Genomic DNA, 13675 nt, shown 5'->3' on the forward strand with positions numbered 1-13675 from the left:
ACGGTGGCACAGTGGTTAGCACTGCTGCCTCACAGCGCCTGTAGACCCGGGTTCAATTCCCGACTCAGGCGACTGACTGTGTGGAGTTTGCACGTTCTCCCCGTGTCTGCGTGGGTTTCCTCCGGGTGCTCCGGTTTCCTCCCACAGTCCAAAGATGTGCGGGTCAGGTGAATTGGCCAAGCTAAATTGCCCGTAGTGTTAGGTAAGGGGTAAATGTAGGGGTATGGGTGGGTTGCGCTTCGGCGGGTCGGTGTGGACTTGTTGGGCCGAAGGGCCTGTTTCCACACTGTAAGTCTAATCTAATCTATTTAGCCTGGAGCTCGGTGACCAGTGGCATTCTGCAGTGATTGGTTCTGGGATCTCTGATCTTTGTGGTTTTTATAAATGAGTTGGATGAGGAAATGGAAGGGTGGATTGGTAAGTTTGCCGAAGACACAAAAGTTGGTGGAATTGTGAATAGTGTGGAGGGCTATTGTAGGTTGCAATGGGACATTGACAGGATGTAGAGCTGGAGACAAAAAACTGCAGATGCTGTAATCCAAGCAGATGGCTGGAAGAACACAGCAAGCCAGGCAGCATCAGGAAGTGAAGAAGTTGACATTTCGGGTGTAACCCTTCTAGTGGTGGGTGTAAGGGGATCTGCAGATAGAGTGGTTGGCACGCGCAGGGTGGTGAAGTGGGGATAGGTGAAGGCAGGTAGAGGGTACGACTTGGTGAGTCAATGGGAGGAATGAATCCTGTAGATGGCTGGGAGAAATGGAACAGAGGGAGAGGAGCTCAGGACGCAGAACTGGGCTGAGAAATGGCAGATGGTGTTCAACCTGGAAAAATGCGAAAGGATTCATTTCGGAAGGTCAAATTTGGATGTTGATTACAGGGTTAAAGGCAGGACTCTTGGCAGTGTGGAAGAACGGATGGATCTTGGGGTGCATGCCCATTGGTCCCTCAAAGTTGCCACCCAAGTTGATAGGGTTGATAAAAAAGGTATGGCGTGTTGGCTTTCATTAGCGGGGGGATTGAGTTTAAGAGCTGCGAGGTTATGCTGCAGCTCTATAAAGCCCTGGTTACACCACACTTGGAATATTGTGTTCAGTTCTGGATGCCTCATTATAGGAAGGATGTGGAAGCTTTAGAGAAGATGCAGAGGAGGTTTACCAGGATGCTGCCTGGACTGGAAGGCATGTCGTTTGAAGAAAGGTTGAGGGAGCTGGAGCTTTTCTCATTGGAGTAAAGGATGAGAGGTGACTTGATAGAGGTGCACAAGATGAGAGGCATAGATAGAGTGGATAGCCAGAGACTTTTTTCCCAGGGTGGAAATGGCTAACACAAGGGGGCATTATTTTACGGTGATTGAAGAAAGGTTTGGTTAGATGTCAGAGGTAGGTGGATGTATGGAATGCACTGCTAGCAGTGATAATGGAGCAAGATACATTAGGGACATTTAAGCGACTCTTGGATAGACATATGGATGATAGTAAAGTGTAGGGTATGTAGGTTAGTTTGATCTTAGAGTAGGATAAAAGGTTGGCACAACATCGAGGACAGAAGGGTCTGTACTGTGCTGTATTGTTCTATAAATGCAGAATGCTTCCTGTTTTGGTGACAGATCCAAACAGCTCTGTGATGCTAGTGGTTAGGCCACCTGCAACCAGACTTAGAAGGACAAAGTTGCGAATGATACTCCAGTAGAAAAATGGGTTTATGTTTGCCATCTTGCATTCAGCAGTTAGAATATTCCCTCACCTCGGGCACAGGGAGAGAGGATCTTGGGGCATCTAAGGAAACTGGTAGCACCTTGCTTCCTCCATACAGTTTCATTTGACAGCACTTTTGTTATCAGAGGTAAGGTGGCAAAGTAAGTGGAATATCAAAGACTACCTACAACTCAATGATAAGTCTAAGTCACAGAACATAGAGAGATCAAAGATCTGCACATCTGCCAGATGAATGAAATATCCTGCTCAGGTCTCTTACATCACCTATCTTATCAAATTGAAAATGACAATGTAGTAAATTGATTGCAATGGAATGGGATTTTATAGAAGGTCGTAACTATGAATGCAGCTTTAGGGAAATGATTTTGTGATATTGGAAACTCTGTGGTTGCACAAGTAATTTTTACAGTTATGAGTCCCGAACCATCAGATATTTGGACTCACTTGTATGCCAGTGCACCAGAGAAGTGCTTCTGAATGTAGGTATCCATCACTGGACGGAAATGAAAATACTTGCTATCCCGCAGCAAATTTATTACGAATACCTGGGAAACAGAGACAATGTTAAGTTAAAAAGCTTTAATACAAACTAGATGGCATGTTGATGTTAGCGATGCATGTTAATGAAATAGCTCAAAAAACAAAACTGATAATCTGAAGAAAAGAAGAAAATGAATAAATTAAAGGAAGGATCTTTTTTAATGAAGGGCATTAAAACCTGACCTTTTCTCCTCAGATAGTAAGACCATTATTCTGTACCTCATGCATACTGCTGATTGATAAAAATTACTCTATCCTACCCTCGTTACATTCATAAACTGTTACAGATGGGGCAACAGGGGTGTGCTGCAGAAATACACATGGAGCGAAGGAACTTAAAGAAAGAGAGATTTAAAAGGATCAGAGGGTGATGGGTGTGGGATAATGGAGAGGTTGTGGGTGCGGGGGAAATCAGGATCTCTGATATTTACTCTGATGCTATGTCTCATTCTCATAATCCAGTCTGATAAATTCATCAAATCTATTCATTCCCACTACCGAGTCTGATAAAACTGGTGAATATAGAGTAAAATTCAGATGTACAGTGATGACAAGATTTTAAGGTGTTGTTCTCATCACTGCAAAGTAGCAAATAATATCTTCCGATGACTGTGAAAGACAGCAACTGACTAAAGTATCAATGGATGGCCACATCTTATAGTAGTTTTACGAAAGTCATGAGTTTTGGATTCATGCAGTGTCTTTAAGGAGAAGAAATAGAAGCTTAGGAAGGATATGTTTTAGGAATTAGGCATCTGAAGATACAGTTATCAAGGTGGAGTGATAAAGATCAGGAGAGATGTGACCTATACAAGTGGTATCGGTTACATCTAAACAGAACTGAGGCCAATTTTCTCATGGGGTGAATTATTAATGTTGTTGGGAAGGGTTTAATTAACTTGAAGAGATATAGGAACTCGGAGGTAATACTAAATAGGAATACCAAGGTGTAAAGAATATTGGCAGATATAGACAGTATTAGAGTTGAGTGCAAGATGGAAAATAAGATGCTTGAATTATGGTAAGTGTGCATGCTTGTTGTAAATAATACTGCTGACTTGCAGATGCAGATTGCCATGTAGAAATCTGATGACAGAGGCCTGGCTCAATGAAGAGCAGAGCTAGGTATGAAACATTCCTCAATGTAAAGTGTTCAGAAAAGATAGGAGAGGAAGGAAAGGAAGAGGAGTGTTAAGATTGATTAAGGAATATATTATAATGCTGGAGACAGAAGATGCCCCAGTTCAAAGTAAGAATCTATTTGGATCAAGCTATGGAATAAAATAGGTACATTTCTATTATTTGATATAATCTATGGGCCACTAACTAATGGAAAGATGTAGAGGAACAAATTTGAGGGAGAATTATACAGAAGTGCAAGAATTTGAGAGTATTTATAATGGAAGCTTTTATTTAAAGTAAAAAATGAGGTCTGCAGATGCTGGAGATCACAGCTGCAAATGTGTTGCTGGTCAAAGCACAGCAGGCCAGGCAGCATCTCAGGAATAGAGAATTCGACGTTTCGAGCATAGTGCTCGAAACGTCGAATTCTCTATTCCTGAGATGCTGCCTGGCCTGCTGTGCTTTGACCAGCAACACATTTGCAGCTGGGAAGCTTTTATTTGTCTAGAATAGACTGAGATAGTAGTAGTGTGAAGAGGAAAAGGTTTTGATAGCATGTTCAGCAGACTTCTATAGCAAAGCCATTCCAGTTAAACGAGGAGAGGGGGATTGATAAATCTGCGGTTTCCAGCCTTGGCAAATTCAACTGGAACAGAGATTTCTTTTTTTATTCATTCACAGGGTGAGGGTATCACTGGCTAAGTCAGCATTTATTGCCCATCCCTAACTGACCAGAGGGCAATTTAAGAATCATGGTGATCATTAAGACTCTTAATTAATTTACTGAATTCAAATTTCATCATCTGGCGGATTTGAACCTAGGTCTCTGGATTAATAGTCTATACCTATCTTCTGAAAAGCATCCCACCCAGACCCATTCCCTTACCCTTTCCCTGTAACCCTACATTTCCCATGACTACAGAAATAGGGACGTCAGAAGGGATTGTAGCAAAGGTGACATGTTAACATTTAAGATATTGAGAAACGAGTCAATGAACTCAGATGGGTGAATGAAACTTGATGTCACTAGCTCACAGGGCAACAATCTATCTTGTTTTGTGTCTTTTTTGAGCAGATTATAAGATGCGTGTCTGTAGTGAGTGCCTATTGATAAAGATCATATCATTACCATAAGGCAGGAAGTACATTAATACTGTATTACATTACTATCCCAATAACCTCCCTTTCGTGAAAAAATGTTGCAGGTATTACCACTTCCAATGTGATTCATCCTCATACAATAGCCAGATAGAAGTATTAAGAGAGTACCTTGGAAATGCTGTGGGAACCCAAAGATAATAGCTTTGGTAATCCCAATATTGAATTGAAGAAAATTTCTGTTCATCTTGGTGGGCCTGATGAGCAATGTAATAATACACACAGTGGCATGCAGTGCAATAATAAAGTTCTTGTAAATACATTTTTAATCCATTTATACTGGGGGTGATTGTGAGGGTGGTAGAAAGGAATTGAGAGAGAAGTCTGTGTTGTATTGTGTTATCTACTAGAAGGAATAGATGAGACAAAGTGCACTGCTCAAACAAGCAGTTTGAAGTCAGTCATTCTAAGGATTTAATCAGCTTCTTTATGAGGTTGCAAGCCCACTCACAAGAGAAAGAGAAGATAAATTCCTTTGAACAAGATATATTCAAGCTAGGGGCAATATGGAGAAAAATGTCATGTGGCAGAGGCCAGGATATCTGAGCAATTTGAACCTTGGGGCTTACTAAAACTATCCAACCGACACAAATAGGTCTGAGCAACAAGGGATCCTGGCATTTGAATTGCGAGCATTTAGCTTAGAGGCTATACAACCATGATTTTTATTGTTTGCTCTATATGCTAAAACGCAACTATTGTAAGAACAAATGAAAACACTCATCTTAACGTTTGACCAGAAATCAGCATGTCTGTCTATACTCCATATATATGTCTGATCATAGAGAGGGAGAAGAAGGAAGAGGAAAAAAAGAGAGGAAAAACCTGCAATTTTTATTATCATACAAGCCAAATACATAATCAAAAAAGAACTATGATTCTATCAAAATATATTCCTTTATCTTTTAAACGGTCTTTAGAGAAATGGAACCCCAAAACATGTCCGCCATTATTTCAGTTTGCTCCTCATTGCTCATGAGGCATTTTTATACCTTAAATACATATTTTTCTGAACAAAATTAGGGATTGTTCCTTTAGCCTCCAATAGGTGGTCTCTTTTTCTCAAGTGCAATTGCTGCTGAGGAAATGACTGGTTCAAATCTGTCATTCAGATTGAGAAATTGTCACAAAGGTTACTTACAGGATGGTGCAAATGTACAGCTTCATTATATTCATGATTTCATTTAATTAAATAGCAATTTAAATGCCATTCTTTTCGTGTTCATGATAGTACTGAGTCACACAGATCAGAAAGGTCTCATGTCTAATAGTGTTAGTTAGCGGCTGGCATTTGTAACTGGTCTCATCTTGCTGGAGACACAAAGGGAAAATGAGCCAGGATTCCTCCTGCTAATTGTTATCTACTAGGTCTTCTGGAATGTAGATCTACAATGAAAAAGGCTATGTACCCTTTTACTGTCTAGGTTTGGATGCGAGAAATGACCACTTGGGCAGATATTCACTCATGGGTGTCTAAAACCTCAGTAAGGATCCAAACCTTCAGGAAATACAGGAGACAATTCAAGGGAATAAAACAAAATAAACTATGATTCTATCAAAATATATTCCTTTATCTTTTAAACGGTCTTTAGAGAAATGGAACCCTAAATTTTGTTTAATTTTGTTTTGTTTTGTTTTGTTTTGCAATTTGTTTTGTTAACTTTGTTTTGCAATTTGACAAATGTGGTGCTAGAAATGTTGGTTCTAGAAGACAGATAAGAAATTAGATTTTCTTTAAACCACACGACACACTTTCCAAAAACCTTACTTTCCAACTGCTATTAGAGTTATATTTAAGTAAGATTTTTAAATAAAATCACCAGTTTGGAAGCAGGCCATTTGGCCAAACAAGTCCACACCAATACTCTGAATATCATCCCACCCAGAGCTACCCAATTGTAGCTGCTTACCACTATCCTGTAACCCTGCATTTCCCTTGGCTAACACACCTAACCTACACATTCCTGAACACTATGGGTAATTTAGTATGGCCAATCCACCTAACCTGCAAATTTTTGGACTCTGGGAGGAACTCGGGACACCCGAGCAGAAATCCAAGCAGACATATTATGGCACATCCTGGGCAGCCATGATTTGAACCCAGATCTCTGGCATAGAGACAGGATTTACTTTAATGCATCAAAGAACATTTAAACTGCAATTATATCTGAGATTATCTCACCTCATAGTCTAACAATGCCAGGAAACGGTTAGATATATAACTTACCAGGTTAATGATACTTACCAAAGATTGAAATACAAGCAGCCCATATTTCTCTGTGTTGTCATCTAAAATTGTAAACAGCGTATCTAAAATATCCTGTAAAAACTGGAAGAGAAAAGAGATTTATCCAGGGAAATTGTTTCAGTATCAGTAATATCCATTCACTGAGTTTTTACATTGAAATTTTACTTCAGAGTGGGGTAAACACTTTCAATGCTATTTAGAGTTAGTGCTACAATGAAGTGTCAATGACTTGGATCTTCTCTTCAATTACTCATTGGTTTAATACACCATTCAGTGAGGAGTCATTGAGACAAAGAATGATCAGATTTGACAATTTAACTTTCTTTATTGTCCTCTGTGTCTCTTGCTGGGTGGTAATGATTGATATGTAGTGATTCAAACTTATACAGAATGATACGAGGTGGGGGTTTGATAGGGATCCTCATGCCTACCGCTGTTTGAGTGAGGAGTTGGAGTATACCAGTACCCGTGGAAACATGATAGTGTTTATTCTTTTTCTCTCACTCTCTGTCTCTGTCAAAGAGTTACGTATACATACAGAATATGCACAAAACCTTCATTTACATTCTAGCTACTGCTGGTCAAAATTGTTAAATCTTTCCTGAGAGTGTGTATTAAATCTCTTGAATAATTCAAGGGATTCTCTCCAGCCTATCTTTTCTCCAGACCTTCTATGCTGCTCTATTGCTCTCTCTCTCTCTCTCTTTCTCTCTCTCTCTCTCTCTCTCAAGGCAGTAAGCAGTATCTGTAGCCTTTAGGCATTCTTGTTTTGTCTAGCAAGAAAAAAGGGAGCTGACTTGGATGATATACCTGCCTCGTTTCTTAGATTAGATTAGATTAGATTAGGTTAGATTACTTATAGTGTGGAAACAGGCCCTTCGGCCCAAAAAGTCCACACCGACCCGCCAAAGCGCAACCCACCCATACCCCTACATTTACCCCTTACCTAACACTACGGGCAATTTAGCATGGCCAATTCATCTGACCCGCACATCTTTGGACTGTGGGAGGAAACTGAAGCACCCGGTTTCGTGAGTACATTGTGTGAAGTTGCTGCTTACTACTATCCATCACAATAATTCTCATTAATTCTACTTTGTTCTTCGGTAAATTGATGTATCAAAATCAAGATTTTGGCATGGAAGCTCCAAGAATTATTTATTTTCCAGGACATTGCAGTGGACAATCTAGGAGAAAAATAATTGAGTCTTAAAAATATTATATTTTCATTGTCTTGAATATTTCAATTGGTTCATATCAAGTCAGGGTAAAAAAAAGGCTTTTTGTCTGACAACCAAGAACTACCCATCGGGGAATGATGAGTCTTTATTTTCTGATTGGCATAGGGAACTGGGGTACCATGAGGATAGTCATTTTGGGAGACTACAAGAGAGACATTTGGAGGCAGGGGTCATGTTGTAGTAACTGCAACAAGGTTAGCCAGCTGAACCTCATAGAAAATAAGTTCCTGACTGATCCAATCAGGGAGCCCTGGGTGTGTCAGAGATACTGCCTCCCTATAACCAAAAATTGTTCATGTGTAAATAAAGAGTGACTTGGTAATAAAGGCTTCTGTAGAGTTATTTCAATGGTGACAAGAGGTAAGCATGACTTTGAAGAAACATGCTTGCATTGGTCATCTTTGAGTTGAGGTAAGCATTTCTTACAGGATCTTAGCTGGCAAGTTGTAGTTATTGCTGGTATGTAGACTTTACGCAGCAAAAGAGTCCTTTTAGATCTGAACTGAGTAAGATAGCTCATAGACCAGATCCAGGAAGATATCCAGGAGAGTTCATACACTGCAAAGTCCACCTACACCTGGTGTGGAATAGTTAAAATGTTTAGCAACATCAAAATAAGAATCAATCAAGATAAATGTCTGGCTAATTGATGGTGGAGGTTGATACCAAGGTGACAATATTAATGATTGCAGAACCACTTTTTAATAAAATCTGCACTGGACTCCAGCCCTTAACTTTGCACAATACCTCAGCTCAGCTGATGACTTACACTGGCAACCAATTACAGATTAAGGATCCAACTTCATTTCTGGTCTCTTGTGAAAAGCAGCTGGTTCAGTTAGCAGTGATTTTAGTAAAAGGCTCCAGCCCAATCCTGATGAAATGAAACTGGTTGTGAAAGATTCACCTAGATTCACTTGACATTTTTCGATTTAGTAAATAGTTGCCTGAGTGAAGTCCTAATTAAATACCCAGAGGTCTTCAAGGGAGGTTTAGGGACTATCACAGGAGTAAAGGCCACCTTACATGTTGACCAGGAAACAATTCTGCAAGAACTGCCTAGCACCAGTTGCCTTACAGGCAAAACTACAGACAGAAATCAGAAGGCTGGCAAGTGAAGGAATCATCAAACTAGTCCAATTCACAGAATGGGCAGCACCAGGCATATCAAGTTTGAAGCATAAACAGAAATTGCTGGAAAACTCAGAAGTCTGGCAGCATCAATGGACAGAAATCAGAATTAACGTCTTGGTTCAGTGAACCTTCTTCAGATCTCTTCTCTAGTCTCCTCCAGTTCTGAAGAAAGGTCATTGGACCCAAAATGTTAACTCTGATTTGTGATAATCACAGAGCACAAATCCCTACTTGGCCTGCTAAAGAAGACAAAGCCATGACACCCATAGCTTTGGGCCACATTTAGCAGCAGGCTCTAATACTAAGTGCTTATGATTATAAGTTAGAAAACCATCTGGGAGGCTGAACAACGAATGTAAATGCATCGAACCGCAGCCCATTAGCAAATACACCACCGATAGTATGCACAATGGAAGAGTCTGTAATGGGGGAAGCCAAAGGGCTATCTCAACTAGAATTTAAAGTTTTTTTCTACCTGGAGAGACCACCTCATGGGAGAGGATAACATATTGTTATGAGAAGCAAGAGTGATTTCTCTGAGAAAAAGTCGCTTTCGAATACAGACCAACCTCGATTATCCGAATGCGATGGGTAGGGAGTATTTTGTTCAGATAACTGATTGTTTGGATAATGGATAATGTTTTTACGGGTCCTTGAGATCTTATTCAGATAATCTGAAATTCGGATAATTGACATTCGGATAACCAAGGTTACTGTGTACTGGCTGAACTCCACCACGGCCATCCAGGGTTCTCCAAAAAGAAGATATTAATTATAAGTTATATCTAGTGCTTGGATACAGACATAGCCGCATTAGTGGGACAATACTCAGAGTGTAAACAAGGACAAAAATTACTGCTAGCAACTCTCCCACATTCCGGGAATAACTGGATAAATCTTGGACTCAGTTGCACATTGACTATGCAGGTTCTTTCATGGGTTCATTGTTCTTAGTCAATGTAGATACCCACTTAAAGTGGTTGGATATGCACAGACTTCATTTGTCAAACACGGGGACAACGATAGAAAAATTGTGTGCATCATTTCCAATACACAGAGTCTTGGAAGTGTTGATGACATATAACAAGCCATCATTTACTAGCAGGGAATTTGGTTATCTCTTAAAGTCAGATTGGATTTGACACACAAGATCAGTTCCATACCACCCATCATCCAATGGCCTGGCAGAAAGAGCAGTCCAAACTTTGAAGGTTGGCTTAAAGAGCCTCACTAGATTATCAAGTTGTCATGGTTCTTATTTGATTAAAGACCGCTTCACATGCAACAACAGGGATAGCACCAGCAAAGTTGCTAATGGGCAGAAGATTCTGCACTAGGTTAAGTCTGATCTTCCTGGACCTAGGTGGTGGTGGTGGTGGTGGGGGGAGAGGTGCATGTAAAATGCCATCAAATACACCAATGACAGGCATACGACTCCACTAAATGAGAGAGAGAGTATAATATCGGGGATGAAGTATGGTGAAAGAATCATGGAAAAGACTCCATGTAGGTAAGAGGTATGGTCAACATGAGGTCAGGACCTGTGACGTATTAAGTGCGATGATCCTGAATGAGCATGTGGACCACATGAAAGCCACAAATCTGCAAATGGTGTGAGAGTAAAACATGCTTTGCCCCTCGGAACATTTGGAAATGCTGTTGGAACCCATGGATATGCCCTCTCCGTCAAGAGTGTTCTGAATCAGAGGTGGACATGACGGAGGTAGTCACCTTGACACCTTTGCCATTGGAAGATGAGAGTGAAATTCTACTGAGGTGCTCATGGCACAAGAAGTGAGCTTCTGTGAGTTACATGTCACCAATAACGGATGCAGAGTCAAAAGAACATGACTCGGTGCCGAAATGTCCCAGGAGGCTCTTCAAGAAAAAATATCACCTATGTCCGCGGTCTCAAAGTGGGAGGAAAGTAGCGATTGTAATGAGGTTAGCTGGCTGGACCTCACTGAAAATGAATTCCCTGACAGGGGCTGTTAATCTAGTCTCAAGATACTTGACTCCCTCATCAGGTCCACACCCCCCACCAACCCAACCTCCACTCCCGGCACCTTCCCCTGCAACCGTAGGAAATGCAAAACTTGCGCCCACACCTCCTCCCTTACTTCTCTCCAAGGCCCCAAGGGATCCTTCCACATCCACCACAAATTCATCTGCACCTCCACACACATCATCTATTGCATCCGCTGCACCCGATGTGGCCTCCTCTATATTGGGGAGACAGGCCGCCTACTTGCAGAACGCTTCAGGGAACACCTCTGGGACGCCTGAACCAACTAATCCAACCACCCCGTGGCTCAACACTTTAACTCTCCCTCTCACTCCACCGAAGACATGCAGGTCCTTGGACTCCTCCATCGCCAGAACATAACAACACGACGGTTGGAGGAAGAGCGCCTCATCTTCTGCCTGGGAACCCTCCAGCCACAAGGGATGAACTCAGATTTCTCCAGTTTCCTCATTTCCCCATCCCCCACCTTGTCTCAGTCGATTTCCTTGAACTCAGCACCGCCCTCTTAACCTGCAATCCTCTTCCTGACCTCTCCGCCCCCACCCCACTCCGGCCTATCACCCTCACCTTGACCTCCTTCCACCTATCACATCTCCATCGCCCCTCCCCCAAGTCCCTCCTCCCTACCTTTTATCTTAGCCTGCCTGGCACCCTCTCCTCATTCCTGATGAAGGGCTCTGGCCCGAAACGTCGAATTTCCTGTTCCTTGGATGCTGCCTAACCTGCTGTGCTTTAACCAGCAACACATTTTCAGCTCTGATCTCCAGCATCTGCAGACCTCACTTTTTACTCAAGATACTGACACTCTGGTACCTGCCTCAGTATGAGGCAGAAATATAGTCAAGGACTGTTCATGTGTTAATAAAGGGTGACTTGGTGCAGGTTTTCGGCCCCTGCGGAGTTATGCCAATGTGACGATAGTTTTAAGAATATGTCTACTCAGAGTTGATGACTCTCGGCACACAGGATAAAATCTTTTTCAACAACTTTGGTTGCTTACTTCCTTCAATAGGCTCTCCTGCAATAACTTTTAAAACTTTATCTCTTATCACTACTTCTTTACTCTTTATCTTACCTTCTTCTCTTTTCTATTCAACTTCACACAGTGATCTGAATCACTCATCTACTTATTTCAATCAAAAGTGATCTCCTCAGCTTAATATGTTGGAGATTCTCATATTTTGCCTCCAAATTATGTCTGTATAAATGATAATGGAAGCTTAGTGAAGGCCACAATGTTTCAGTGAGATCCAAAATCGAAATTCAACTCTAAGAACACTGCAAATATTTTGTATTCGGCTCCATTTGAGCATTCATTTACAGAGACGTAGTGACTAGAGAGAAGAAATAATAGTGAGAGGGGAAGGATGAGATGACAACTGGCCAGAAAGGAGAGGGCAGGGAAGAGAGATGAAGGATAAGGAGGAGGAGAAGACATCTAGAACAGAGCTAAGAACAGAGAGAGTGTGGGGGAGGACTGAAGATGAGGTGAGGGAAAGACAAATGGAGTTTGTAAAGAAGGGAGAAATGTAGACAAGAGGCAATGGACAGTTGATGAAGTGATGCAAGGATGGATGAGTTGAGCAAAACTGAATAGGGAGAAGCAATGTTAAAAACAATGGAGAAGAGACCAGCCTGAAGAAATAACAGAACACATTTCTTGAACTGTCTCTAGTCTCTGAGCGTATGGTTTGCAATAACACTTTGAACAACACGATCTGGATATTGACTTACTTTAACTATTTCTTCACCGTTAACATGACGCAGTCTTCCCAGGATGTCCATCACTCTTTCCGGCTGTGCTTTCCATTTCAAAAGGGCAAGGAGGTCAACTGCAAGCAATCAAAAATTAGGTGTTAAACTTAGTAGATATTACATTGGGTGCTGTTTAATTTATGTACAGAGAAGCATAGTGCGGACTGGTTGGGCCGAATGGCCTGTTTCCACACTGTAGGGATTCTATGACATAGCACTGAAGTAGGGAATTTCATGGTCAAATTGAATAGTGCAGCACACTTAATGGGCCAAAGAAACCTACTCCTATGTTTTCTCGAAGCTTCAACTGTTTACAAGTGTTATGGGTTAGGCCAGACCCCTCAACATTTCAAGAAGGTAGCCCATATCCTAACTTTGCTAGTCGTTTTAAGCAGGTGTAACATGGATATTCCAGGAGTGATGCAGCTGGTCAAACCACTTAGATTTGAACAAAATATAATTTACTTACAAGATTACTGAATGAAACACAAACAATAGAAAACATAATATTGAATAACAACCTATCCGAAAACCCAACAGATCACCCCAACTTATTGATGCTGTTCCAAATACTTGCAACAATCCTCATAATGACCCCTTCGTAAACACAGGACCTTACAGGATAGAAGTCTGTGAGAGACAGAGTACCAGCCTGGACCTGCTTCTTTGGCTCCAGTAGCTTTTTTCATGCTACCGCTAAAAACCAAACCAAACCAAAGAAAAGCTGAGCTGGGAG

General features: G+C 41.3%; 1 protein-coding gene across 1 annotated transcript in view; it reads right to left on the reverse strand.

Moving 5' to 3' along the window:
• Positions 1 to 13675, reverse strand: part of dock3 (dedicator of cytokinesis 3) — a 721249-nt gene that overhangs the window by 227589 nt on the left and 479985 nt on the right. The window contains exons 19-21 of the mRNA XM_060835046.1: positions 12919 to 13016; positions 6781 to 6864; positions 2160 to 2260 (exon numbers count right to left, since the gene is read on the reverse strand). Coding sequence (XP_060691029.1) covers positions 2160 to 2260; positions 6781 to 6864; positions 12919 to 13016 — 283 coding nt within the window. The remainder of the gene's footprint in view (positions 1 to 2159; positions 2261 to 6780; positions 6865 to 12918; positions 13017 to 13675) is intronic.

Source organism: Hemiscyllium ocellatum, chromosome 14 (assembly GCF_020745735.1).
Source record: "Hemiscyllium ocellatum isolate sHemOce1 chromosome 14, sHemOce1.pat.X.cur, whole genome shotgun sequence".
Classification (NCBI taxonomy): Eukaryota; Metazoa; Chordata; class Chondrichthyes; order Orectolobiformes; family Hemiscylliidae; genus Hemiscyllium; species Hemiscyllium ocellatum.